The sequence below is a fragment of the Hyla sarda genome, chromosome 1 (assembly GCF_029499605.1).
Source record: "Hyla sarda isolate aHylSar1 chromosome 1, aHylSar1.hap1, whole genome shotgun sequence".
Lineage (NCBI taxonomy): Eukaryota > Metazoa > Chordata > Amphibia > Anura > Hylidae > Hyla > Hyla sarda.
In genome coordinates this window covers 570,326,910-570,348,655 of record NC_079189.1, presented here as the reverse complement: position 1 = coordinate 570,348,655, position 21,746 = coordinate 570,326,910, and the positions used below count along the sequence as shown (strand labels likewise).

The 21,746-nt window shown below is 43.6% G+C and overlaps 1 protein-coding gene across 2 annotated transcripts in view; it reads left to right on the top strand.

Annotated features, from left to right (window-relative positions):
- The window catches only part of ARK2N (arkadia (RNF111) N-terminal like PKA signaling regulator 2N), a 47,409-nt gene extending 28,403 nt beyond the window's left edge, over positions 1 to 19,006 (top strand). The window contains exons 3-5 of one of the 2 annotated variants that reach the window (XM_056543439.1): positions 12,565 to 12,747; positions 15,496 to 15,619; positions 17,861 to 19,006. In XM_056543439.1, coding sequence (XP_056399414.1) covers positions 12,565 to 12,747; positions 15,496 to 15,619; positions 17,861 to 18,050 — 497 coding nt within the window. In that variant the 3' untranslated portion in view covers positions 18,051 to 19,006. The remainder of the gene's footprint in view (positions 1 to 12,564; positions 12,748 to 15,495; positions 15,620 to 17,860) is intronic. The other variant, XM_056543457.1, reaches the window with a different exon arrangement.
- Positions 19,007 to 21,746: the final 2,740 nt, after the last annotated feature.

Genomic DNA, 21,746 nt, shown 5'->3' with positions numbered 1-21,746 from the left:
TGCTTACAGCATGCTGCCTTGCGCTGAGCAGTGCCACAGGCAGAGGAGCAGACAGGAAATCAATGCAGCAGGCACTGCAACCTCACTGCGATAGTCTGCTGCGAAAAAAAAGATGTTTTGCCATAGCTCTGAATAGAGAACTGGCAGGATTGCTTAAGGGAAAGGGGGGGGGGGGGGGTGGTAAGCAGAGTGGGAGAACTGTGATAAGGCGCTGAGGGAAAGAAAGCCCATGCATTCTGGGAATTGTAGTACTCAGTAACCAGGAAGTACGAGACCAAGACCCCAAAAACAAGTAGATTTTGGTGGTTTCAGAACAGGGGCAGACAAGTAAGCAATGCTAAATGCTTCTGTAGCATTTTACATTTGTTTACCTCATGTTGGCGTACCCTGTTAAAGGGGTACTCCGCCCCTAGTCATCTTATCCCCTATGCAAAGGATAGTGGATAAGATGTCTGATCGCCACGGTCCCGCTGCTGGGGACCCCGGGAATCGCCGCTGCAGCACCGCGCTATCATTACTGCGCAGAGCGAGATTTCTCTGCACGTAATGACGGGCAATACAGGGGCCGGAGCATCGTTGCGTCACGGCTCCGCCCCTCGTGACGTCACGGCCCACCCCGTCAATACAAGTCTATGGGAGGGGGTGTGGCGGTCGTCACGCCCCCTGCCATAGACTTGCATTAAGGGGACGGGCAGTGTTGTCATTAGGGGCGGAGCCATGACGTCACGCTGCTCCGGCCCCTGTATCGCCCGTCGTTACGCACAGAGCAAACTCGCTCTGTGCAGTAATGATAGCGCAGTGCCACAGCGGCGATCCCCGGCAGCGGGACTGCGGCGATCTGACATCTTATCCCCTATCCTTTGGATAGGGGATAAGATGCCAGGGGCGGAGTACCCTTTTAACATCTGTGTGACACAAACCTATTAACACACGCGTGTACACTGTGAGGGTGCATTCACATCATGATTTTGCTATAGGGTTACCGTGTACAGTTTTGTATAAGAAAACTAACAGTCATATAGGAAACCATATACATAGACCTCCCATGCGAAAACCTGCAACAAGAAGAATCCGGTACACAAATCTGCAGCTGTAACTGTTTTGTGACCTGTTAGTATATGGACCTAGTGCTGCGCGGTATGACCAAAAATGTATATCATGGTATTTTTCTAAATTATGGCGGTTTCGCTGTATTTAACGGTATTTCGGGGGTGGTCCTCAGTAGAGTTTCAGGTGGTCGGGGGTCCTCACCATGGTACCTGGAGTCTCGGTCAGACCGCCTGGTAACTCTCCTCAATGGCTCTGCAGTTCTGCTCGAGTTTCCTGCGCCAACCCTGAAGTCACGTGCTCGCTGGGAGTTGTAGTCCCCTCCCAGCTACTCAGTCAGTTCAGTGCGGCTTGGACTACACTTCCCAGAGATGCTGAGCGACTGGACGTTTCACGCATTGGAGTTGGTTGCTATGGAAATGGTATTGCTGCATTTGAAAAATTCATATCGTAAAGAGAAAACAGTTATTCGGAATGAATCGGTATTCCACCCAGCACTATATGGACCGTGTACTTTTTTTTTTTTTTTTTTTTTTATATTAACGTCAGTGAAAAACGGATGGGTCTAATGTGGCATATGGTTTTTGGGATATGTTTTTATTTATTTATTTATTATTTTTTTTTTTTTGCACATGGCATACCACACATACTTTCCTTGAAATTTTTACTTTATTGCAAGAAAGTGTTAATTAAAAAAAAAGTATAAATTCAAAACACATGGGGACTTATCAAAACCTATCCAGAGGAGAAGTTGCTGAGTTGCCCCTTAGCAACCAATCAGATCTCTTCTTTCACTTTTGAAAAGGCCATTTTTGCTATGGGCAACTAAACAACTTTTCCTCTGGGCAGGTTTTAATCTCTCCCATGCTGTTAAAACTGTATGCAGTTTAGATTTATAGCGCACGTTTGCAAAATCATGATGTGAATGAAGAAAATAGAAAAGGTACGGTGCTCAAAATGTTATGGATTCGGTATCTCAAATATTAGATTTAATAAAGGCATTATCACAGTAAAAGAGCTGTCCGATAAGCCACAAGGCCCTTGTGGATAACTACAGGCTATACAATAAAACACAATCTTAAAAATAACTAAAATATAGGAATATATAGTGGGGATTACTGCTGCTATAGTATAAAGTGCATGATAGTGGCCATCCAATAGCTTAAGAGATCTTATAGCACTTATAATCAATAGGGCATTATGCCACTTGTAGTCCTTGTGTATAAAATGGTTCTCTTAATATGTATAGTCTTAGAAAATGTTAGTTTTTATGCCCATCCACGTTCTTTTTGTGGCAAAACTGAAACACATTCTTTCTCCAGCAAGAGAATATTAAGTTGGCAGTCTATGGTGGGCAGCAGTAATATTCCCTCACTGTATAATGGTATAAACAGGCTGGACGTGTTTCACGACCACCATAGGTCCTTTCTTCAGCAGCGGGGGTATATAGATATCTTAATATTAGGGATCGACCGATTTTGGACATTATCTGGATCGACAATTACCTTGCCAATATGCCGTGAATGCCCGTACTGTGAGCACCGAACCATTTCTGTTTTTCTATATATATTTTCAACACTAAGGGTATAAGTGTTTTATAATGGGTTTTTTGCTCAGTTTAAGGTGAGCACAACACACATTCATTTACAAACATATATAGAGTGTGGCACCCTTTCTCTGCCAGATTCCTCTTGTGTAGCAAGGTGAACACAGCAGGACAGGCTGATCCAGCCAACAGTGATGGGAAGACGCTGGAGCCTTGTTCTTGCCCCTTGGTTTCCTCTCCACTGTTGTCACGCCATCTACTGGTGAAAGGTGGACATCATATGTGTAATGTTCATGTGCAGATGGTAGGCAGCATTACGTACACACTGTAGATGTCCATGGGCCTTAGAAGGAAGGGGGAGGGGGAGTTTTATCAAAACCTGTCCAGAGGGAAAGTTGTGGCGTTGCCCATAGCAACCAATCAGATCGCTTCTTTCATTTTGCAGAGGCTTTGTTAAAAATGAAAGCGATCTGGTTGCTATGGGCAACTCCACAACTTTTCCTCTGGACAGGTTTTGAGATGCCCATAGCAACCAATCAGGTCGCTTCTTTCATTTTGCAGAGGCCTTGTTAAAAATGAAACAAGCAATCTGATTGGTTGCTATGGGCAACTCAGCAATTTTTTCATCTGGACAGGTTTTGATAAATTTCCCCCATGGAGTATAGACACATGGGTTATGTTTCAAACATGTAACCTCCTCCTTGTGTATGTCTCTGTTGTATTGAGGTATTTATTATAGGGGAACTGAACTTTTTATACCGACTAAGCTACTGTCTCTATGTACTACTTGCAGAAAATATATCTCTCTCTCTCTTTATATACTTTTTTTTGTACGCACATATATGTGCGCTTAAAAAATTATAATATTAAAAATATATATATTTATATTCATTTTTTATTTTTTTTGTGTGCACATATATATATATATATATATATATATATATATATATATATATATACGCACAAAAAATAAAAATTACTATAATATAAAATATATATTCATTTTTTTTTCTGCGCGCATATATATATGTGCACAAAAAATTATAATATAAATATTTTATATACATCTCAATTAAGAAAAGCAGTGTGCATTGGAGCACTCACCTCGGACACCAGGTAGCTTCTTATTTCAAAGTTGCTTTTATTTCGTGCTCATCATGTAACAAAAAGGCAGGGAGGTGGGTAGAGATGACATATAGGCGAGTGGGTATTTTATATTGCAATTTTTTTTTTATTTTTATTTACTTTTTTTGGGCGCATATATTGTATGAGGCAGTGTTTCCCAACCAGGGTGCCTCCAGCTGTTGCAAAACTTCAACTCCCAGCATGCCCGGACAGCCGTTGGCTGTCCGGGCATGCTGGGAGTTGTAGTTTTGCAACAGCTGGAGGCACCTTCGTAGGGAAACACTGGTAATCCTGCCTGTCCACTGCTGTTTAAAGGGCTCATTCCCCCTGCAATATCGCTCCTGATTATATCCCTACATTTCGCGCCAGACATGGAAGTGGATCCCAGCCACCCCCTTAATTCCCATACGGTGTGGGACATGGGGGGAGTACGGAGCTATATAGAATTCTTCACTTGAGATGAAAGTGCGGCTGTAAAGTGTTAATGCATTTCATTGTGTAACATAAAAGAAACCCTGTAACTTTATTCTGTAACTAGTGTACCTTAGTATAAATAAATATACATGATGTCTACCCTGGTGTCAGACTGATTTACTGGCCTCTGCGGTGCTGTTCTATACAGGTTAGGGTCCCTCTTTATACTATGTGATTGTGTTTAGGAAACAAGATATAACGTTCTAGAAACTGTCCCTCCAAGATGTTGCAAAACTACAACTCTGCTGTCCGGGCATGCTTGGAGTTGTAGTTTTGCAACATTTGATGGGGGGAGGGATGGAAATCACTGTTCTAGAACAATCACAACCCCAGATAGTTCTAGTATGTGGTATGGTTGTGTGATGTTACGTGGTCTGCGGCTGCAACGTCATGCTGGGAGTTGTAGTCCAGGAACAGCTGGGGAACCACTGCTTGCAGACCACTGGCTTGGTAAAGGAAGGCAGAGCCAATGACTTGTGTCTGTATCTTTTATATGCTGAAAACAATGTGTTAAGATGTAACTTAATGTTTCCTCCTTATGATACATTCTGCTTCTGTACAATGTGTTTATAAAGATTGTTGTTGAAGTTATTGTACTGTTAAAGGGCATGTCCACCTCTGCCGGGTTACCTATAGAATGAAGCTACATAAAGAGGGCACAGACTCTGTATAAGGAATCTTTGTACATGGTGACCCCAACAGCAGAATAGTGAGTACAGCTCTGGAGTATAATACAGGATATAACTCAGGATCAGTACAGGATAAGTAATGTAATGTATACACAGTGACCCCACCAGCAGAATAGTGAGTACAGCTCTGGAGTATAATACAGGATATAACTCTGGATCAGTACAGGATAAGTAATGTAATGTATGTACACAGTGACCTCACCAGCAGAATAGTGAGTACAGCTCTGAAGTATAATACAGGATATAACTCAGGATCAGTACAGGATAAGTAATGTAATGTATACACAGTGACCCCACCAGCAGAATAGTGAGTACAGCTCTGGTGTATAATACAGGATATAACTCAGGATCAGTACAGGATAAGTAATGTAATGTATGTACACAGTGACCTCACCAGCAGAATAGTGAGTACAGCTCTGAAGTATAATACAGGATATAACTCAGGATCAGTACAGGATAAGTAATGTATATACACAATGACCTCACCAGCAGAATAGTGAGTACAGCTCTGGAGTATAATACAGGATATAACTCAGGATAGGTACAGGATAAGTAATATAATGTATGTACATAGTGACTCCAGCAGAATTGTGAGTACAGCTCTGGCGTATAATACATGATATAACTCAGGATCAGTACAGGATAAGTAATGTAATGTATGTACACAGTGACCCCCCCACCAGCAGAATAGTGAGTACAGCTCTGGAGTATAATACAGGATATAACTCAGGATCAGTACAGGATAAGTAATGTAATGTATGTACACAGTGACCTCACCAGCAGAATAGTGAGTACAGCTCTGGAGTATAATACAGGATATAACTCAGGATCAGTACAGGATAAGTAATGTAATGTACACAGTGACCCCACCAGCAGAATAGTGAGTGCAGCTCTGGAGTATAATACAGGATATAACTCGGGATCAGTACAGGATAAGTAATGTAATGTACACAGTGACCCCACCAGCAGAATAGTGAGTGCAGCTCTGGAGTATAATACAGGATGTATCTACGTATTAGTAATGTATGTACAAAGTTCCTTTTTTTTATGTAGATTTATTCTATATGTCGGGCTCTGTTCACATCTGCATTGTGGCTTTCGTTGGGGTTTATAATCGGGGGTCCATTGGGTTTTGTCCATCATTAATATGACAAATAGTTCTGTTCTTCCTACCAAAGTGACAGAATCTGCAGCAGAGGCTCTAATATAGTCTCGAGGACATATGTGAACTGAGCCCACATTGTATACTATGAGAGGTGGACACTCCCTTTGAATCCTGTTCTCACAAAGGAATTGCAGGGGGGTCTCTTTGCCTTTTGTATACCCCATATATTTCTGAAGTTGCATTTGGGGGGGTTGCATGCTCTGACTCTGTATAGAAGTGTCTGCTTCCTCTGTACACGTGATTTATGATAAGTCATGAGCTTTTCTGTTTGGGAGTGTGGAAGATACCAGAGTGCAGTTAATACTGATGAAGAATTGACGTAGCCCCCTCCCTTTCCAAGTCTATCCTCTGGGTAGGTGGTAAAATCTCAATCACTCTGCATGTATATACATTTCGGATACATTTTTTGCATGAATGTACATGTAGGAGTGGTACAATTTTGACTTGATCTTTTGCCTTTTTATATCCAACATGCAGAGTAATTCCGTATTTTCATCAATTACATTGAATTTCTTAAATCCTAGCCATGCAAATTACAAAGAAAATTAAAATGATGACTGCATGTAAAGTGTAACCGCGCAGCCGGAGAGGGGGGTTACACTGCTGAGCACACGGCGTGCGCCGTGTTCCTGATCGGCTTGTCAATATTGTACTTGACCCTTGTATCTTCTGCACTGAGCTAATGTCACTGAGATGGATGTTGAAGCTAATACACACCCCGCAGTTCTGAGGTCGGCCGTCAATCTAGCTGCACAATGCACAGAGCGCCCCCTAGCTTTGACTATTGACATCTAAATTTGCAATTCACGTTTTGAAATTTTTTAAAAGTGTTTGTTTTTTAGGACAAAATTGTTTACAGATTTTAAGTTTTGGTCTATTTTTATTTTTATATTCGCCTCCTTTTCTTTCCTGAGCTCCTTACACATTGTTAGTGGTCATCCTTGGAATCTGACAAGTTTCCCCAAAAAGTCAGACATGTGACCCGCTGGCAGATCTAAATTCCCAGAATGCATTGCCCTGTTGACAGTGACCCAGCCAAATTTTCCATTTGGCCTAAGTCCTGAATGTAGAAGATGGTATCGTGATCATGTAGACTACGAACAGCATGCTTATTGTAATGATGTCTCCCAGAATGCTTTGTGTGGGGAGAGGATGTGATGTCTGTCAGCTCTAAGTTGATGGGTTTCATGAACATATGTGCAGGCTTTCGAATGCAGCTCTGGATGTGACTGGAGGATATAACAATCTTGCTAGACCACAATGGACGTTCAACAGTCTACATTGCACATAAAGGTGGAAATACTGGACGGCCTCTAGATGGGATTAGATGACTAAAGTGGAACAGAGACCAGAATATTTTTGGTATCATTTATGGCTTTAAAATTTGCTCCTATTTTTGCATCATCATAGACATGTGATGTAGGGCAGGTGGCATTATCCACTTGTATTCGTGATGCCAGGGCTTGGTTTATCCTCAATACCACCCGAAGCTTTACCGCTGGATCCTGCGCTATGCACTGGGGCAATATTGACTCAGATGCCAAGTTACAGATAACGATAGCTTTACTGAGTGACACATGGTACAGTCTATACAGTTCAGCCAGGGCCCAAAGAGGTGACCAGTGACTTCAGAGACTTTAAAGGGGTACTCCGGTGAAAACCTTTTTTCTTTTAAATCAACTGGTGGCAGAAAGTTAAACATATTTGTAAATTACTTCTATTAAAAAATCTTAATCCTTCCAGTACTTATTAGCTGCTGAATGCTACAGAGGAAATTCCTTTCTTTTTGGAACACTGATGACATCACGACCACAGTGCTCTCTGCTGACATCTCTGTCCATTTTAGCAACCATGCATAGCAGATGTATGCTAAGGGCAGCATGGTGGCTCAGTGGTTAGCACTGCTGCCCTGCAGTGCTGGGGACTTTGGTTCAAATCCCACTAAGGACAACAATAAATAAAGCATTATTATTATAATAACGTCAGCAGAGAGCACTGTGCTCGTGATGTCATCAGAGAGCATTCCAAAAAGAAAAGAATTTCCTCTGTAGTATAGAGCAGCTAATAAGTACAGGAAGGATTAAGATATTTTAATAGAAGTAATTTACAAATATGTTTAACTTTCTGCCACCAGTTGATTTAAAAGAAAAAAGGTTTTCACTAAAGTACCCCTTTAAAGGAAACTCCAGAGTATAAAAATTGTCGCCCATACTGCCGGCAGTAAAAAAATAAATAAAGCTGTACATACCTTCCTCCGGTAACCGGCTCCGTTCTCCGCCGCGATCCACTTCCTGGTTGCCGGTGGTCTGAGAATCATACTGGGCTCAGCCAATCACCAGCCGCAGCGAAGTCCGACTCGGCCAGTGATAGGCTGAGCGGCAGTGTGAGAACGCTTCAGGACACAAAATTCTTTACTAGATCGGCACCTGCTGCCGGGGCCGAAAACGTTACACTACCGCTCAGCCTATCGCCGGCCGAGTCGGGACTTTGCTGCGGCTGGTGATTGGCTGAGCGCAGTCACTCTCCGACCACCGGCAACCAGGAAGAGGATCACGGCGGAGACCGAAGCCTGTTACCGGAGTCCCCAGGGGAGCGGAGGAAGGTATGTACTTCTTTATTTTTTTACTGCCGGCAGTATGGGGGACAATTTTTATACTCTGGAGTTCTCCTTTAAGGGCTTGCTGGGACTTGTAGTAGATTTGGACAATTTTAGTGAAGGCCACTCGGACTTGACAATAGATGACTGACTAGGTGACTGACTTGACTTGAGACTGACAATGCTGTGGTTGTAGCTTATGGTACTTGTAGAGTAATGGATGCTGGACTGACTTGAGGTCTCCTATGGACTCCAGACACACTCTAGGACTTGACTGCACTGCAACTCAGCTGAAAGAGCGTGAAGAGACTTCTCCCAGGGATTTTATAGGGGAGACTCTGGTGGGGTCCCATAGGTCACCCTTAAGTCACATGGTCACTGATACCTCCTGGGTTACACTCATACGACAACTGGTGATCACATGTTAACATTCTTAAAGCTAGAACATCCTTATATACCATATAATACAGGCAGTACAACATATTCACTAGGGGACACTAAGTAGGCTGCCTGACAGGGCAGCAAGGGTACAGGGGTACAACTTCCGTACTATTCCACCACAACATCATAGACCCATTTAAAGGGGTACTCCACTGGCCAGCGTTCGGAAGTACCCCTTTATACATACAGTGGGCATAGACCATCATAGGTATCCTGTAGGTCAGATCAGTCCCCCATTAATGAGGGGTTTCCAGGATTAAAAGAAAAAACGTATAGCTACATTCCACCCCCCCCCCCCCCAAAAAAAAATCAGCGCCATCCTTGTCGTCAGATTGTTTGCTATTGAAGCTCCGTTCCATTGAAGTGAAGGGAGACCAGTTGAGATACAACACCCAACATGAGGACAGGGGTGGTGCTGATTTTGAAATAAAGCAGCTATCATTTTTTTAATCCTGTAGAACCCCATTTAGTCATGTTCAGCTTGGGATAAGCGGCCGCCATGTAGTGCTGCTTCTCTGTAAAACCTGTTTAGGAACCACATGAAAATTTCTAGCCACATCGGACACTTGACTCCTGTTCAGGACTAGAAAAAAACATGTCCGCTTTCTTCCAAGAAGAGCGTAACACCTGTCCACATCTGGTACTGCAACGCTGCCCCATTGACTTCAGTAGCAGACTAAACCTATTGACAGGCATGGTGCTGTTTCTGGCAGCCGTGATTGTCAGCTCTGAAGCCGGTTATAAACCTTAGGTCCATTGGCCGACATCTAATGGCGAGCTCTGGTTTTTCCCATCCTCACCGGTCAGGGCTAACTTCATTGTAGGCGGACATACATATTAGGGTAAGAGTCGCTTTATACTAAAGCAAGATTTTGTTTAAAAAAAAAATAAAAAATTAAACAAAAATATATATATAGATATATATAGATATGGAGAGAGAGATATAGGTAGAGAGATAAATAGATATATATTAGATGTGTGTGTGTGTGTGTGTGTGTAAATATATATATATATATATATATACACACACACATATAGAGAGATAGATAGAGATATATATAGAGAGAGAGAAATAAAAAAAATAAAAAATAAAATAAACCCTTGTCCCCTGTTCACAGGACAGTGCAGTGTTCCCCAACCAGGGTCCTTCCAGCTGTTGTAAAACTACAACTTCCAGCATGCCCGGACAGCCGAAGGCTGTCCGGGCATGCTGGAAGTTGTAGTTTTGCAACAGCTGGAGGTCCACAGTTAGAAGGCCACTATACACATTAGACCAGTGGATCAATGGTGCCCTTTTAGCAAACCATTGTAATACCTTGTTTTTCCTGTGGGGGGTACTACAGGGGGAAAAAAATCAGCTTGACTGAGGCAAAATTCTCTCTGTTCCACTTCAGCCATCTAATCGCAATCTCCAAGGTCCAAATCTATATTTTTTCTCAGTAGAAGCCAATACTTATCTGTCGCCCGAACCCCCAACGCGCTAGTATTGTGCAGCCGTGACGCCGACCTCAGAGGTGGCATTGATTGACCATTGTATTAACATCATGTTCTGTATTGCACTAATAGCCATGTCATGTTCTTGTTATGTGTCCATGTGCTTTATTATGTTCAGTAATGGAGCATTGTGGGTGTTTTTATTTATTTATTTTTAATAAAGGTAAATGAGGACACGTTCTGTATCAGCCAATGGCTGTATTGTCTATTTATGAAAACATTGTGGTGTCTTATATGGGGCGTATGGGAACCCCCAAGCCTGTTTTTTTTTTACATATTTGTACAATTTTAGTTCCCCATTAATAGTAGACATAATAGGGAGTTGTCTAATATTAATGTTAATAAAACATGGTTACTGTATGATGAAAAGTTTAACACATTTTGTTTCACACAAAGATCTCTGCTTTGCTTTTAGGGAGTGGGGAAAAAATGGAATAAAAAATATATTTATTATAATATAAATAATAAAAATAATTAGTTATAATAAAAATATTTATTTTATTTGTTTTTATTAATAATAAAATAATATAAAAATGTTTTATATATATATATATATATATATATATATATATATATATATATATATATATATATTATAATATATTTATAAATAAATCTAATATTTGTCTGGAAGCTGTTTGGACCTTAAAGGAGTAGTCCAGTGGTGAAAAACTTATCCCCTATCCTAAGGATAGGGGATAAGTTTGAGATCGCGGGGAGTCCGATCGCTGGGGCCCCCTGCGATCTCTCTGTACGGGGGCCAGGCTCTCCGGCCAGATAGCGGGTGTCGACCACCGCACGAAGCGGCGGCCGACACGCCCCCTCAATACATCTCTATGGCAGAGCCGGAGATTGCCGAAGGCAGCGCTTCGGCTCTGCCATAGAGTTGTATTGAGGGGGCGTGTCGGCCGCCGCTTCGTGCTGTGGTCGACACCCGCTATCTGGCTGAAGAGCCTGGCCCCCGTACAGAGAGATCGCAGGGGGCCCCAGGGATTGGACCCCCCGCGATCTCAAACTTATCCCCTATCCTAAGCGCTCCGGCTCTGCCATAGAGTTGTATTGAGGGGGCGTGTCGGCCGCCGCTTCGTGCGGAGGTCGACATGCCCCCTTCCCGCGGGCTGTCGGGGCTCTGTACAGGAGATCCCCCCCCCCCCCCCCGCGATCTCAAACTTTTCCCCTAAGGAGAAAAGGTAGGGGATAAGTTGTTCACCACTGGGTCACCACTGGACTACTCCTTTAATATTGGCTGTCCGAGCATGCTGGGAGTTGTAGTTGTGCTCCAGCTGATGGTCCACACTTTGTAGACCATTTATCTAGATTTAGTACTACATTTCCCCCAGACAAATCGACAAGGCTAAAAATGTATTTCCAAACTGATTGCGCAAAAAGAACTTACACGTCAATTCTTTGTGCAGAGTCTGGAATCGGAATCTCTGCCACGTAAAATTCCACTAGTACGCTGTGCAGCAGAATCCCATTGAAAAACTGCAACAGAATTTCCGGGTGGAATTTTTCTGCCTGATTCAGCTCGGAATTTCCGCCGTGTGAGCAATACCCTAAATGGGAAAACTACTTTCATTGTCTATACAATGCTGAAAATTCCACATTTTCCCAATCACAGACAGCAAGCAGAGATCTTGCAACTTTTCCTTATACAAGTGTTCCAGAAAGATGGAAAACCAGACAGCATTTTTAATCGCTCCTCCAGACCTCACATCTCTGGTGGATTGTGAATGCTGCTCTGGATGCAAGTAGAGCTGGAGATGAAGAAACTCAAGATCAGGGCAACATTAAAGTTCATTTGTAGGGTAAATCTGTAAAATGCGATACTCGGCGAGCTCCATCCTCATAAACGTACCTAGTTTCAGCAGATATAGCTGACAAATGTAGACTTGAGGATTTATTGGGGTCCTATGTATCTTCTATAGTGTAGCTGATGAGTCCGCAGCATGGGTTGGGTTGACCGTCTCCTCCTCTCTCGTTACAGATGGGCCGCCCGTTGTAACACATTATGATATCTCCGATACAAACTCTGACCCAGAAGTGTTGAACGTTGACAACATGCTGGCTGCCACAGTTGTTAAGGAACATAATAGTTCTGTGTCCAAGCAGGAACCCCCGCCAACATGGCGCACACGGGGGCTTCTTGAAGAACTCAACGCCGATTCTGGTACGCCCGTTTTATTATTATTTTTTTTTTTATATATATAAAGTGAATGTTTCTGAGATATATATAGGGATGTCCCGATATAATTTTTTTTTTAAAGAACTCGCTAATACCAATTACCGATACTTTTTCAATGGGGGGGAAAAGGAGCATTTTTTCCCACATTTTTTTTCCATTATTTTTTAGTCCCCACCATTATGTGCTGATCAATGCAATGCCACAATACAGCATTGATCAGTGTTATCTGTGCTCCTTTACTACTACCTGCCATGGATTACTGTAGCAATGGAGCACAGAGTGTGCAAAGGGACCTCCGTCCTCTCAGCTGATCGGGACACCGCGATTTCACCACGATGATCCCGATCAGCATCCCTGAGCTAACCGGCAGTTAATTTCAGGACTTTTAGATGCTGCTATCAAAGCTGATCGCAGCGTCCAAAAGAGTTAATGCTGGGCATCCCCATGATCGGTGATGTTCGGCATTAGCCACAGGTCCTGGCTGTGACGCCCACTCAGCTGCTGAGTGAGCTGCATAGTTCGGTAGTGTGCACAGGGCATATCCGTGATACATGCCGTACAAGTACTCGTGCAAATGTCCAGTATCCGTATCGGGACATCCATAGTGTGTATGTATATGTATATATATATGTATATTTATATATATATCTATATCTATATCTCCACATATATACACACACAGGAAAAATATATATTTATTATTTTTATTACTTTTATTAATTTTTGTTTGTTTTTTGTTTTATTTGTGCTCTTGCCTGAGCTTGTAACAGCATTTAGAGAGATGCTTTAGAGCAAACCAAGCAACAATAGACTGAAGCTGTCACATTGATATGAATGGGAGCAGAGCAGAGTGGTTCTTATATTTTAAGGCCGAGCATTTATCTAGATCAGTTGTCTCAGTGGTTGGTTGTCCGTGCATGCTGGGAGTTGTAGTTTTGCACTAGCTGAAAAGTTCACTGTTTGGAAACCACTGATCTAGATGTCGTACTACATTTTCCCTGCCAAATCGGGGAAGGCTAAAAACCTTTCCTCACTAAAGGGGTCAGTTCTTGCCTGAGAATTTAGAGATATACTTTAAGGCAAGCTGGGGCACAATAGACTATAGCTGTACCATATATTTAAATAAATTATATAAATAAGAAAGGTTTCTGGGCTTACTTGGTGAACTTTAAGGAGTTAATTCTACAGTGAGAGGGAGGCTGATATGTAAGGAAAAGCTATTGTCACAGTTAGGAGTACCATGAAAGGGGACACCAGGAGATCGATGAGACACAATTTATAATGGCTCAGAGCTCAGCCTCCCCCTCCCTGCAGAATGACCCCTGATTAGTTCAAAGAGCATGCCCAGTAACGTCTCCAATTCATCTGAATGGGACAGCCTGTGTGAGTCCTGCTGAAAAGCATATTATTAAATGTTGTTAAAAATGCCCCAGGTAATAATGTACAAAAAAATAAAGAAAAATTAAAATCAGAAAATTGAAACCGATTAGATTAAAAAAAATACATTTTGATATGTCTTTGATCAAGATAATACAATCTAGGTGATAAATTAACTTTAAAGATGAGAGTATACATTTAAAAAAAAAAAAAAGCCTTCTTTCACTTCACTCATTTAGACACATAAGACTGTTGGCAGAAAGAACTTGATGGTATCCTGTGTCATATTGAGCACATACATATTCCATCACATAAAACCTCACTCTGGCTGTTTGGCATCTGGCTGCAGCAGGAGCCTCTCCCCCACTGCCATCTACAATAGGACACCAGGCACATTGCCCTATAAATCCTCTGCTTTGAGCCAGAAATAGAAATAATCAGGATTAAAATAATAAGTGGGGTCTCTGTTATGGCCGCCAAGATGTTAGTTACCCCCTGAATTCAGTCGACGGTTATTAAACTTTCTTTTAGGGTACATTCACATGTACGCAGGATTTGATGCACAGGATTTTCTGCTGCAGATTTCAGTGTAAACTAAATGACTGAGCTCAGCTTCTAATCTGCAGTTACAGGATCCTGCGCAGATTTGATGTGCAGGATTTGTATGTGTGAATGTACCCTAAATGGGTACTCCGCTGCCCCGGGGGGGTGTCAGACATCCTTTGGATAGGGGATAAGATGTCTAGGTGTGGAGTACCCCTTTAAGGGTTACACGTGCCGTATTTTGCTGCATATTTTCCTACCCATTGAAGTCAACGAACAAGAGGCTCAGCAAAACACGGCACATGTGACCCTACCCTAAGGGTACATTCACACGAAAATAATCCACTGTGGAATTCCTGCATCAAAAAAAACCTGCGGGGGATTTTGCGATCCTTGACTTCAATGGGTCCACGAAAGTTTGCAAACCTGCCACTGTTGCAGCTTTTCTTGCAGACCCATGAAAGCCCATAGTAGGGAAACCCACAGCATATTGTGTGTAAACGTACCCTAAAATAATCTTCTGCCTATTTGACTTGGTTATTCCAGTTTCCATACCCTCTATACCAATGTTTCCCAACCAGGGTGCCTCCAGGTGTTTCAAAACTACAACTCCCAGCATGACCGGACAGCCGCTGGCTGTCCGGCCATGCTGGAAGTTGTAGTTTTGCAACAGCTGGAGGCACCCTGGTTGGGAAACAATGCTCTATACTTTAATGGAGTATCAAAAAAAAAACCTATACACCGTATACTCCTTTTACACATGGAGACTACCTGGGTCCTGATGATATTTTTTTTCTCCCTTTCTTTCTGCAGGTAATGAACCAGGACTGCCATCCTGTGATAAAGCGCCCCCCAGCAGTGCGCAGAATAATGCTGAAATTAACATTGCATCTTCTGGCAGCGAAGTGGAGATTGTGGGGGTGCAGGAATATGCCAGGTAGGTTCACTGTGGTGTGACAGATCTCCCTGAAAATAAAAACTACCTATAGCACAGACACATTACAGCTTTCCACCATACAAATGACCACACGGATCAGCGCTTATGCCAGTGTTTCCCAACCAGGGTGCCTCCAGCTGTTGCAAAACTACAACTCCCAGCATGCCCGGACAGCCTTTGGCTGTCCGGGCATGCTAGGAGTTTGTTTTGCAACAGCTGGAGGCACCCTGGTTGGAAAACACTTGCTTATGTCTTCTTAATAGACTTAGGAGGCTGTGCCAGATGACTGACAGTTTATCTTCCTTGGAACTAAAGGATCAGCATGTCCGATCTCTCTCCTCCCCAAAATCATCTGTTGGGTGCCTGGCGGGTTTGGCTGTAATGTATACAATCCCAAATTCTTATTTAGGGAGACGACACTTGTGGTCAAGTCAGCCTTTCATCACGCCAATGTGTGTCCTGTTACAGCTGAATTAGGACTTTAGATCAGTACTTCCCAACTAGTGTCCTCCTAGCTGTTGCAGAACTACAAATCCCAGCATTCCCAGACTGCTAAAGGCCAGCCAAAAACAAACCATGAGCAGCATAACACAGGGGCAGGGTCCCAGAACACTATGAAATCATACATTTATGAAGAGGTTATCCAGCAATAGCAAAACAGCTTATTTCTTCCAAAATAAAAATAGCACAAGACCTGTTCAGAGGTTGTGATCGATATTACAACTTGGCTCCATTCACTTTAATGGAACTAAGCTGCAATAACTCACACAACCTAAGGACAGGTGTGGTGCTGTTTTTTAAAGAAATTCAATCACTTTTCCCAATGCGGCATCACTCTTTTAATGGAGTAGTCCAGTGCTGAAAACCTTATCCCCTATCCTTAGGATAGGGGATAAGTTTCAGATGTGGGGCCCCCCGCGATCTCCTGTACGGGGCCCACCAAACGAAGTGTACCACCCAAGGAAGGGGCGGCTGACACGCCCCCTCAATACAACTCTATGGCAAAGCTGGAGCATTGCCTTTGGCAATCTCAGGCTCTGCCTTAGCGCTGTATTGAGGGGGCGTGTCGGGTGCCGCTTCTTTCAGTGGTTGACACCCACTATCTGGCCAGCGAGCCGGGGCCCCGTACAGGAGTTCACGGGGGGCCCCATTAGTCGGACCCCCCCCGCGATCTGAAACTTATCCCCTATCTTTAGGATAGGGGATACGTTTTTCAGCGTTGGACTATCCCTTTAAAGACTCCACTGCAGAAAGAAATAGAAAGAAATTAGTCACTTGGTCGGCAAATGGCTGTCTGGGCATGCTGGAAGCTGTAGTTCTACAACAGGCAGAGGTCCACAGCTTATAGATAAATGCGTTAAAACAGTGGTTCTCAACCTGGGGTACTTAGCAGTTTTCCACGGGGTACTTGAAAAAATATCAGTAATGGCAGCCACTGGTAACTGGTCTGGACCATTTTGAAAGAAATGGTAGGCTGACGTCACCACACCGAGGAGCGGAGCAGGAGGACAGCAAAGGGGAAGCACGAGCACTGTGCTGCTGTGGACAGTAACTACCATCAGATTTGTTGCTCCACTGCCCCTGCAGACCGTGAACCTACTGCTGTGTCATAGTAATAGGTCCCCAGACCAGAGGAGCAGTGGAGCAACAAAGCGGGACAGTATGGTGGCCTACAACTATATATGGGGGCAGTTTGGGGGCCTACAACTATATATGGGGGCACAGAGGGGGCCTAACAACTTTATGGGGACGCAAAAGGGTGCTATTACTGTGTGTGACAATAAACAGTGGGGGGGTTTGTAAATAGGTGGGTATTGTACTGCAGAAAGGAGCCTAAAATATTTGTTTGGCTGGTTCTGTGGAGAAGTCTTGTATGGGAGAAATCTTAATGGCGGTCTAGGCCAAATAGTGAAGAAAAGTGAACAACTCCGGTTAGAGAAGACGTCACCTGTAAATCATCGGGAGAGGGAGAGCCTGTTATAGAGGAAAGTAAAGCAAATGAATTATACTATAATCATTACAAAATGTCTCTACTATGGAGGTACATTTTTTAGGAATGGGCTGTCAAGGGGAACCCAGCCCAAAAAGGTTGAGAACCACTGCTTTAAAAGATAGGATTGTACATATCTGTAGCCACTGCTGGATTTGAACCTCTGCATTCTAAGATTTTCCCCCGTATTTCAATGTATCCTTCCAGTAGCTCTGTAAATAATACCGCGGTATGTTGTCCTATCCTCACAGGTTTGTTCATCCACGCGGGGGCGTCATACAGAGTGTGTCTTCCTGGAAGCATGCTGCCGGCTCTCAGTATCACAGCTCGCACCAAACTCCATCATGGACGAGCGTCAACACCCAGCAGAACTGGACTTCACCCCCGGAAGTAGTTGACCTAACGCTGGACGAGGATTCCAGGCGCAAATACTTACTGTAACATTGACTTCTCCCGGTTTCTGTCCTCCTCCCCCCTCTTCCCTGTGGCACTCGTGTCTCTTGTAAAAGTTTCCGTCGCTCTCTTCCAGGAGGCCAGGAACGCGTCTTTCGGAAGGGATTCTGAATTAATAAGCCTGGTGGTAACTTTATTTTATCGTTCTTTGCGCGGCCAGCCAAATTGCCCCACCCCTAATTGAGTTACCTATCAAAAACAAAAATCATGATATAAAGCACTTTCCATGTTTGTTTTCTTTTCTCCCCTCCCCTGTCCTCATAAATTTTTTTGTGCTTAATTTAAATTTAAATGCTTTGGTTAAAAAAAAGAAAAAAAAATTAATATATGCATTAATATTTATACTGTAACTTTAGGACTGATAATCGGTAAAGACCTACACTGAGCACTCACTGCTAGGAAATATGGTTCAGGGAATATTCGGAGGCAGCCATATTGTGGGTGGAAGTATCCAATTGGACGTCTCTGACGCTGGCGGCTGCTGGGTATTGGTCTGACGATGTGGCGGATGTCATGAAAGGTCTGCTTCATGTGATGTATGGAGCCATAAAGTCACGAGCACATACATTGTTACCTCCTGCACTCTCAACCACTATGGCCAGGACTTTGGTGATCTTACTGTTACTTTAAAGCAGTGTTTCCCAACAAGGGTGTCTTTGCAACAGCTGGAGGCACCCTGGTTGGGAAACACTGCTTTAAAGCCTTTTTTTAAATATTTATTTAGTGGATACTGTGACGTGTAGATCTGGTTTGAAGCAATTTTGTAGGGTACGTTAAGGAAATGCCTAAAGTGTTCCTGTCATTTGGAAAAACTTTTAATATAACGTATGTAACATATGTATTTTTATATACATTGGTAAAAAAAAAAAGTGTATATTTATGGGTGAAAAAAATGTTCTCTTTTCCCTGCAGCAATTTGTATTGGGTCTCTGATGGCGGGGGGGGGGGGGGGGGGTGGGAAGACACAGGACTCTGTGCAGGCTCTCCTGGCTATCCTCCTGTGTGAGCCGGGGATTTCAGAGCCTCAGTAACCGGCTTGTGCCCAGAGCCCGGCTTGTCCTCGGTGCCCGGCTTGTGCCCAGAGCCCGGCTTGTCCTCGGTGCCCGGCTTGTGCCCACAGCCCTGCTTGTCCTCGGTGCCCGGCTTGTGCCCAGAGCCTGGCTTATCCTCGGTGCCCGGCTTGTGCCCCGAGACCGGCTTGTCCTCGGTGCCCGGCTTGTGCCCCCAGCCCGGCTAGTCCTCGGTGCCCGGCTTGTGCCCCGAGCCCGGCTAGTCCTCGGTGCCCGGCTTGTCCTCGGTGCCCGGCTTGTCCTCGGTGCCCGGCTTGTCCTCGGTGCCCGGCTTGTCCTCGGTGCCCGGCTTGTGCCCAGAGCCCGGCTTGTTACCCAACACTTCCTGTAATTGGTCTCCTCAGAGACACACATGCAGTAGCTGCAGGGACAGCATTTTTTACAAAAAATATACAGATTTTTTTTTTTTAATAAAATATACATATAACATTGTACAAAATTTTTATTTTTTACAAATGACAGTGCCCATTTAAATAGGCTTTTGGCAGTGTTCCTGAATTGTCACATGGATCCCGTTCTGGTTACAGATCTTAGTGTATAGACTGACGCATGTATGTCCACCTATTATAGTTGAGTAACTCTGTGTGCGAATGATACTTCAGAGCTGCACTCAGTATTCTGCTAAGTCACTGTGTACATACATTACTTATCCTGTACTGATCCTGAGTTATATCCTGTATTACACTGCAGAGCTGTACTCACTATTCTGCTGGTGAGGTCACTGTGTACATACATTATATTACTTATCCTGTACTGATCCTGAGTTATATCCTGTATTATACTCCAGATCTGTACTCACTATTCTGCTGGTGAGGTCACTGTGTACATACATTACATTACTTATCCTGTACTGATCCTGAGTTATATCCTGTATTATACTCCAGAGCTGTACTCACTATTCTGCTGGTGTGGTCACTGTGTACATACATTACATTACTGATCCTGAGTTATATCCTGTATTATACTCCAGAGCTGCACTCACTATTCTGCTGGTGAGATCACTGTATACATACATTACATTACTTATCCTGTACTGATCCTGAGTTATATCCTGTATTATACTCCAGAGCTGTACTCACTATTCTGCTGGTGGAGTCACTGTGTACATACATTACATTACTTATCCTGTACTGATCCTGAGTTATATCCTGTATTATACTCCAGACCTGTACTCACTATTCTGCTGGTGAGGTCACTGGAAACACCGGCACACCCCTAGCTGTTTACCAGGCCTCCATCTATGCAGCAGGACAGCAGCTTCTCTACATCACATGACTGTACATTAGTGGCCCCCAGCCAGCAGCCTAACCCCATGCTTTGTTCCCTCCCCTAGGACCACTAAGTTATGACTCTCTGCCTTGACAATATATATTACTGCAGCCACATTCAATGCACCAAGCATAGCCAGTCTAGATGGCATAATTGTTTTGGGTTTCTCCATATATATTTTTTTTATACGTCTCACTTTTTTTTTTTTTTAGTTGAATGTAGCCCCTGACCTTTATTACAAGATGATTGTTGCTCACAGGGTACAGAAGGTAAGATACCTGGGACGTGTTGTCCTCACACCTCCGGACAGGTATAAACAGGTAGGAAACGCTGGGAGATTTAGTAATGTAGAATTGACTCTAGTGGACAAAACCCTTCGATTTCCCAACCAGGGTGTCTTAGTTGCGGAAACACTGCATTATGTATTTCAGCAGTCTATATACTGGGTTGTGTAATCAGAGAAACTCATCCTGTGTAGTATGTGGGTGACACATGTACACTCAGCCAAACTGAGCATGCATCACTCCCTATACAAGAAGCCCACCAACTGTCCAGGATTTTATATTTTTCCCTATTCTATTCCTAAAGCGTAACTGGGGGAAAAAAACAAAAAACAGAATGTTGGTGGGCCATGAGGACCGGGTGGGGGACCACTGTCCTATACCAAAACAGGCAGACATCGGTCAAGGCCAGCCAGTGGGGTGGGAAGAAGACAACAGGGACCACCCTGGACCTAATACAAAGGTCCAAGGTTCCTTTCATTCCTTTCCTCTGATACAAGCCATGAGAGCATTGTTTGCAAACCAGGGTGCCTCCAGCTGTTGCTGGGATCTGTAGCTGTGCAACAGCTGGAGGCACCCTGGTTGGAAAACGCTGCTCTAGTCATCCATATAGCTCTGGATGTGCCTATGGGAGGAGCCAGAAAATGTTATTTTACCCTATAGCGCCCTCACAGGTAAAACAAAGCATTACATGGTGACTACTGACATCAACAATGCATCAGTGTTTCCCAACCAGTGTGCCTCCAGCTGTTGCGAAACTACAACTCCCAGCATGCCCAGACAGCCGAAGGCTGTCCGGGCATGCTGGGAGTTGTAGTTTTGCAACAGCTGTAGGTACACTGGTTGGGAAACACTGTAATGCATGAAGGTGTTGGGTCCTCTAGAAAGAACCTTTAGTAGCTGTTCTCTGCTCTAAATGAGGGGGGAGCTCTACATCCCATTAAGGTGAGAGTCGCTCCTTATACCCACTCATCTGCATCTATTTACATTATGGATTATTCTGCCATGCAGAGAGGTCAGCACATTTCACCGATCACCACGGTCTTGGTGCCTGCTCCTTGCCT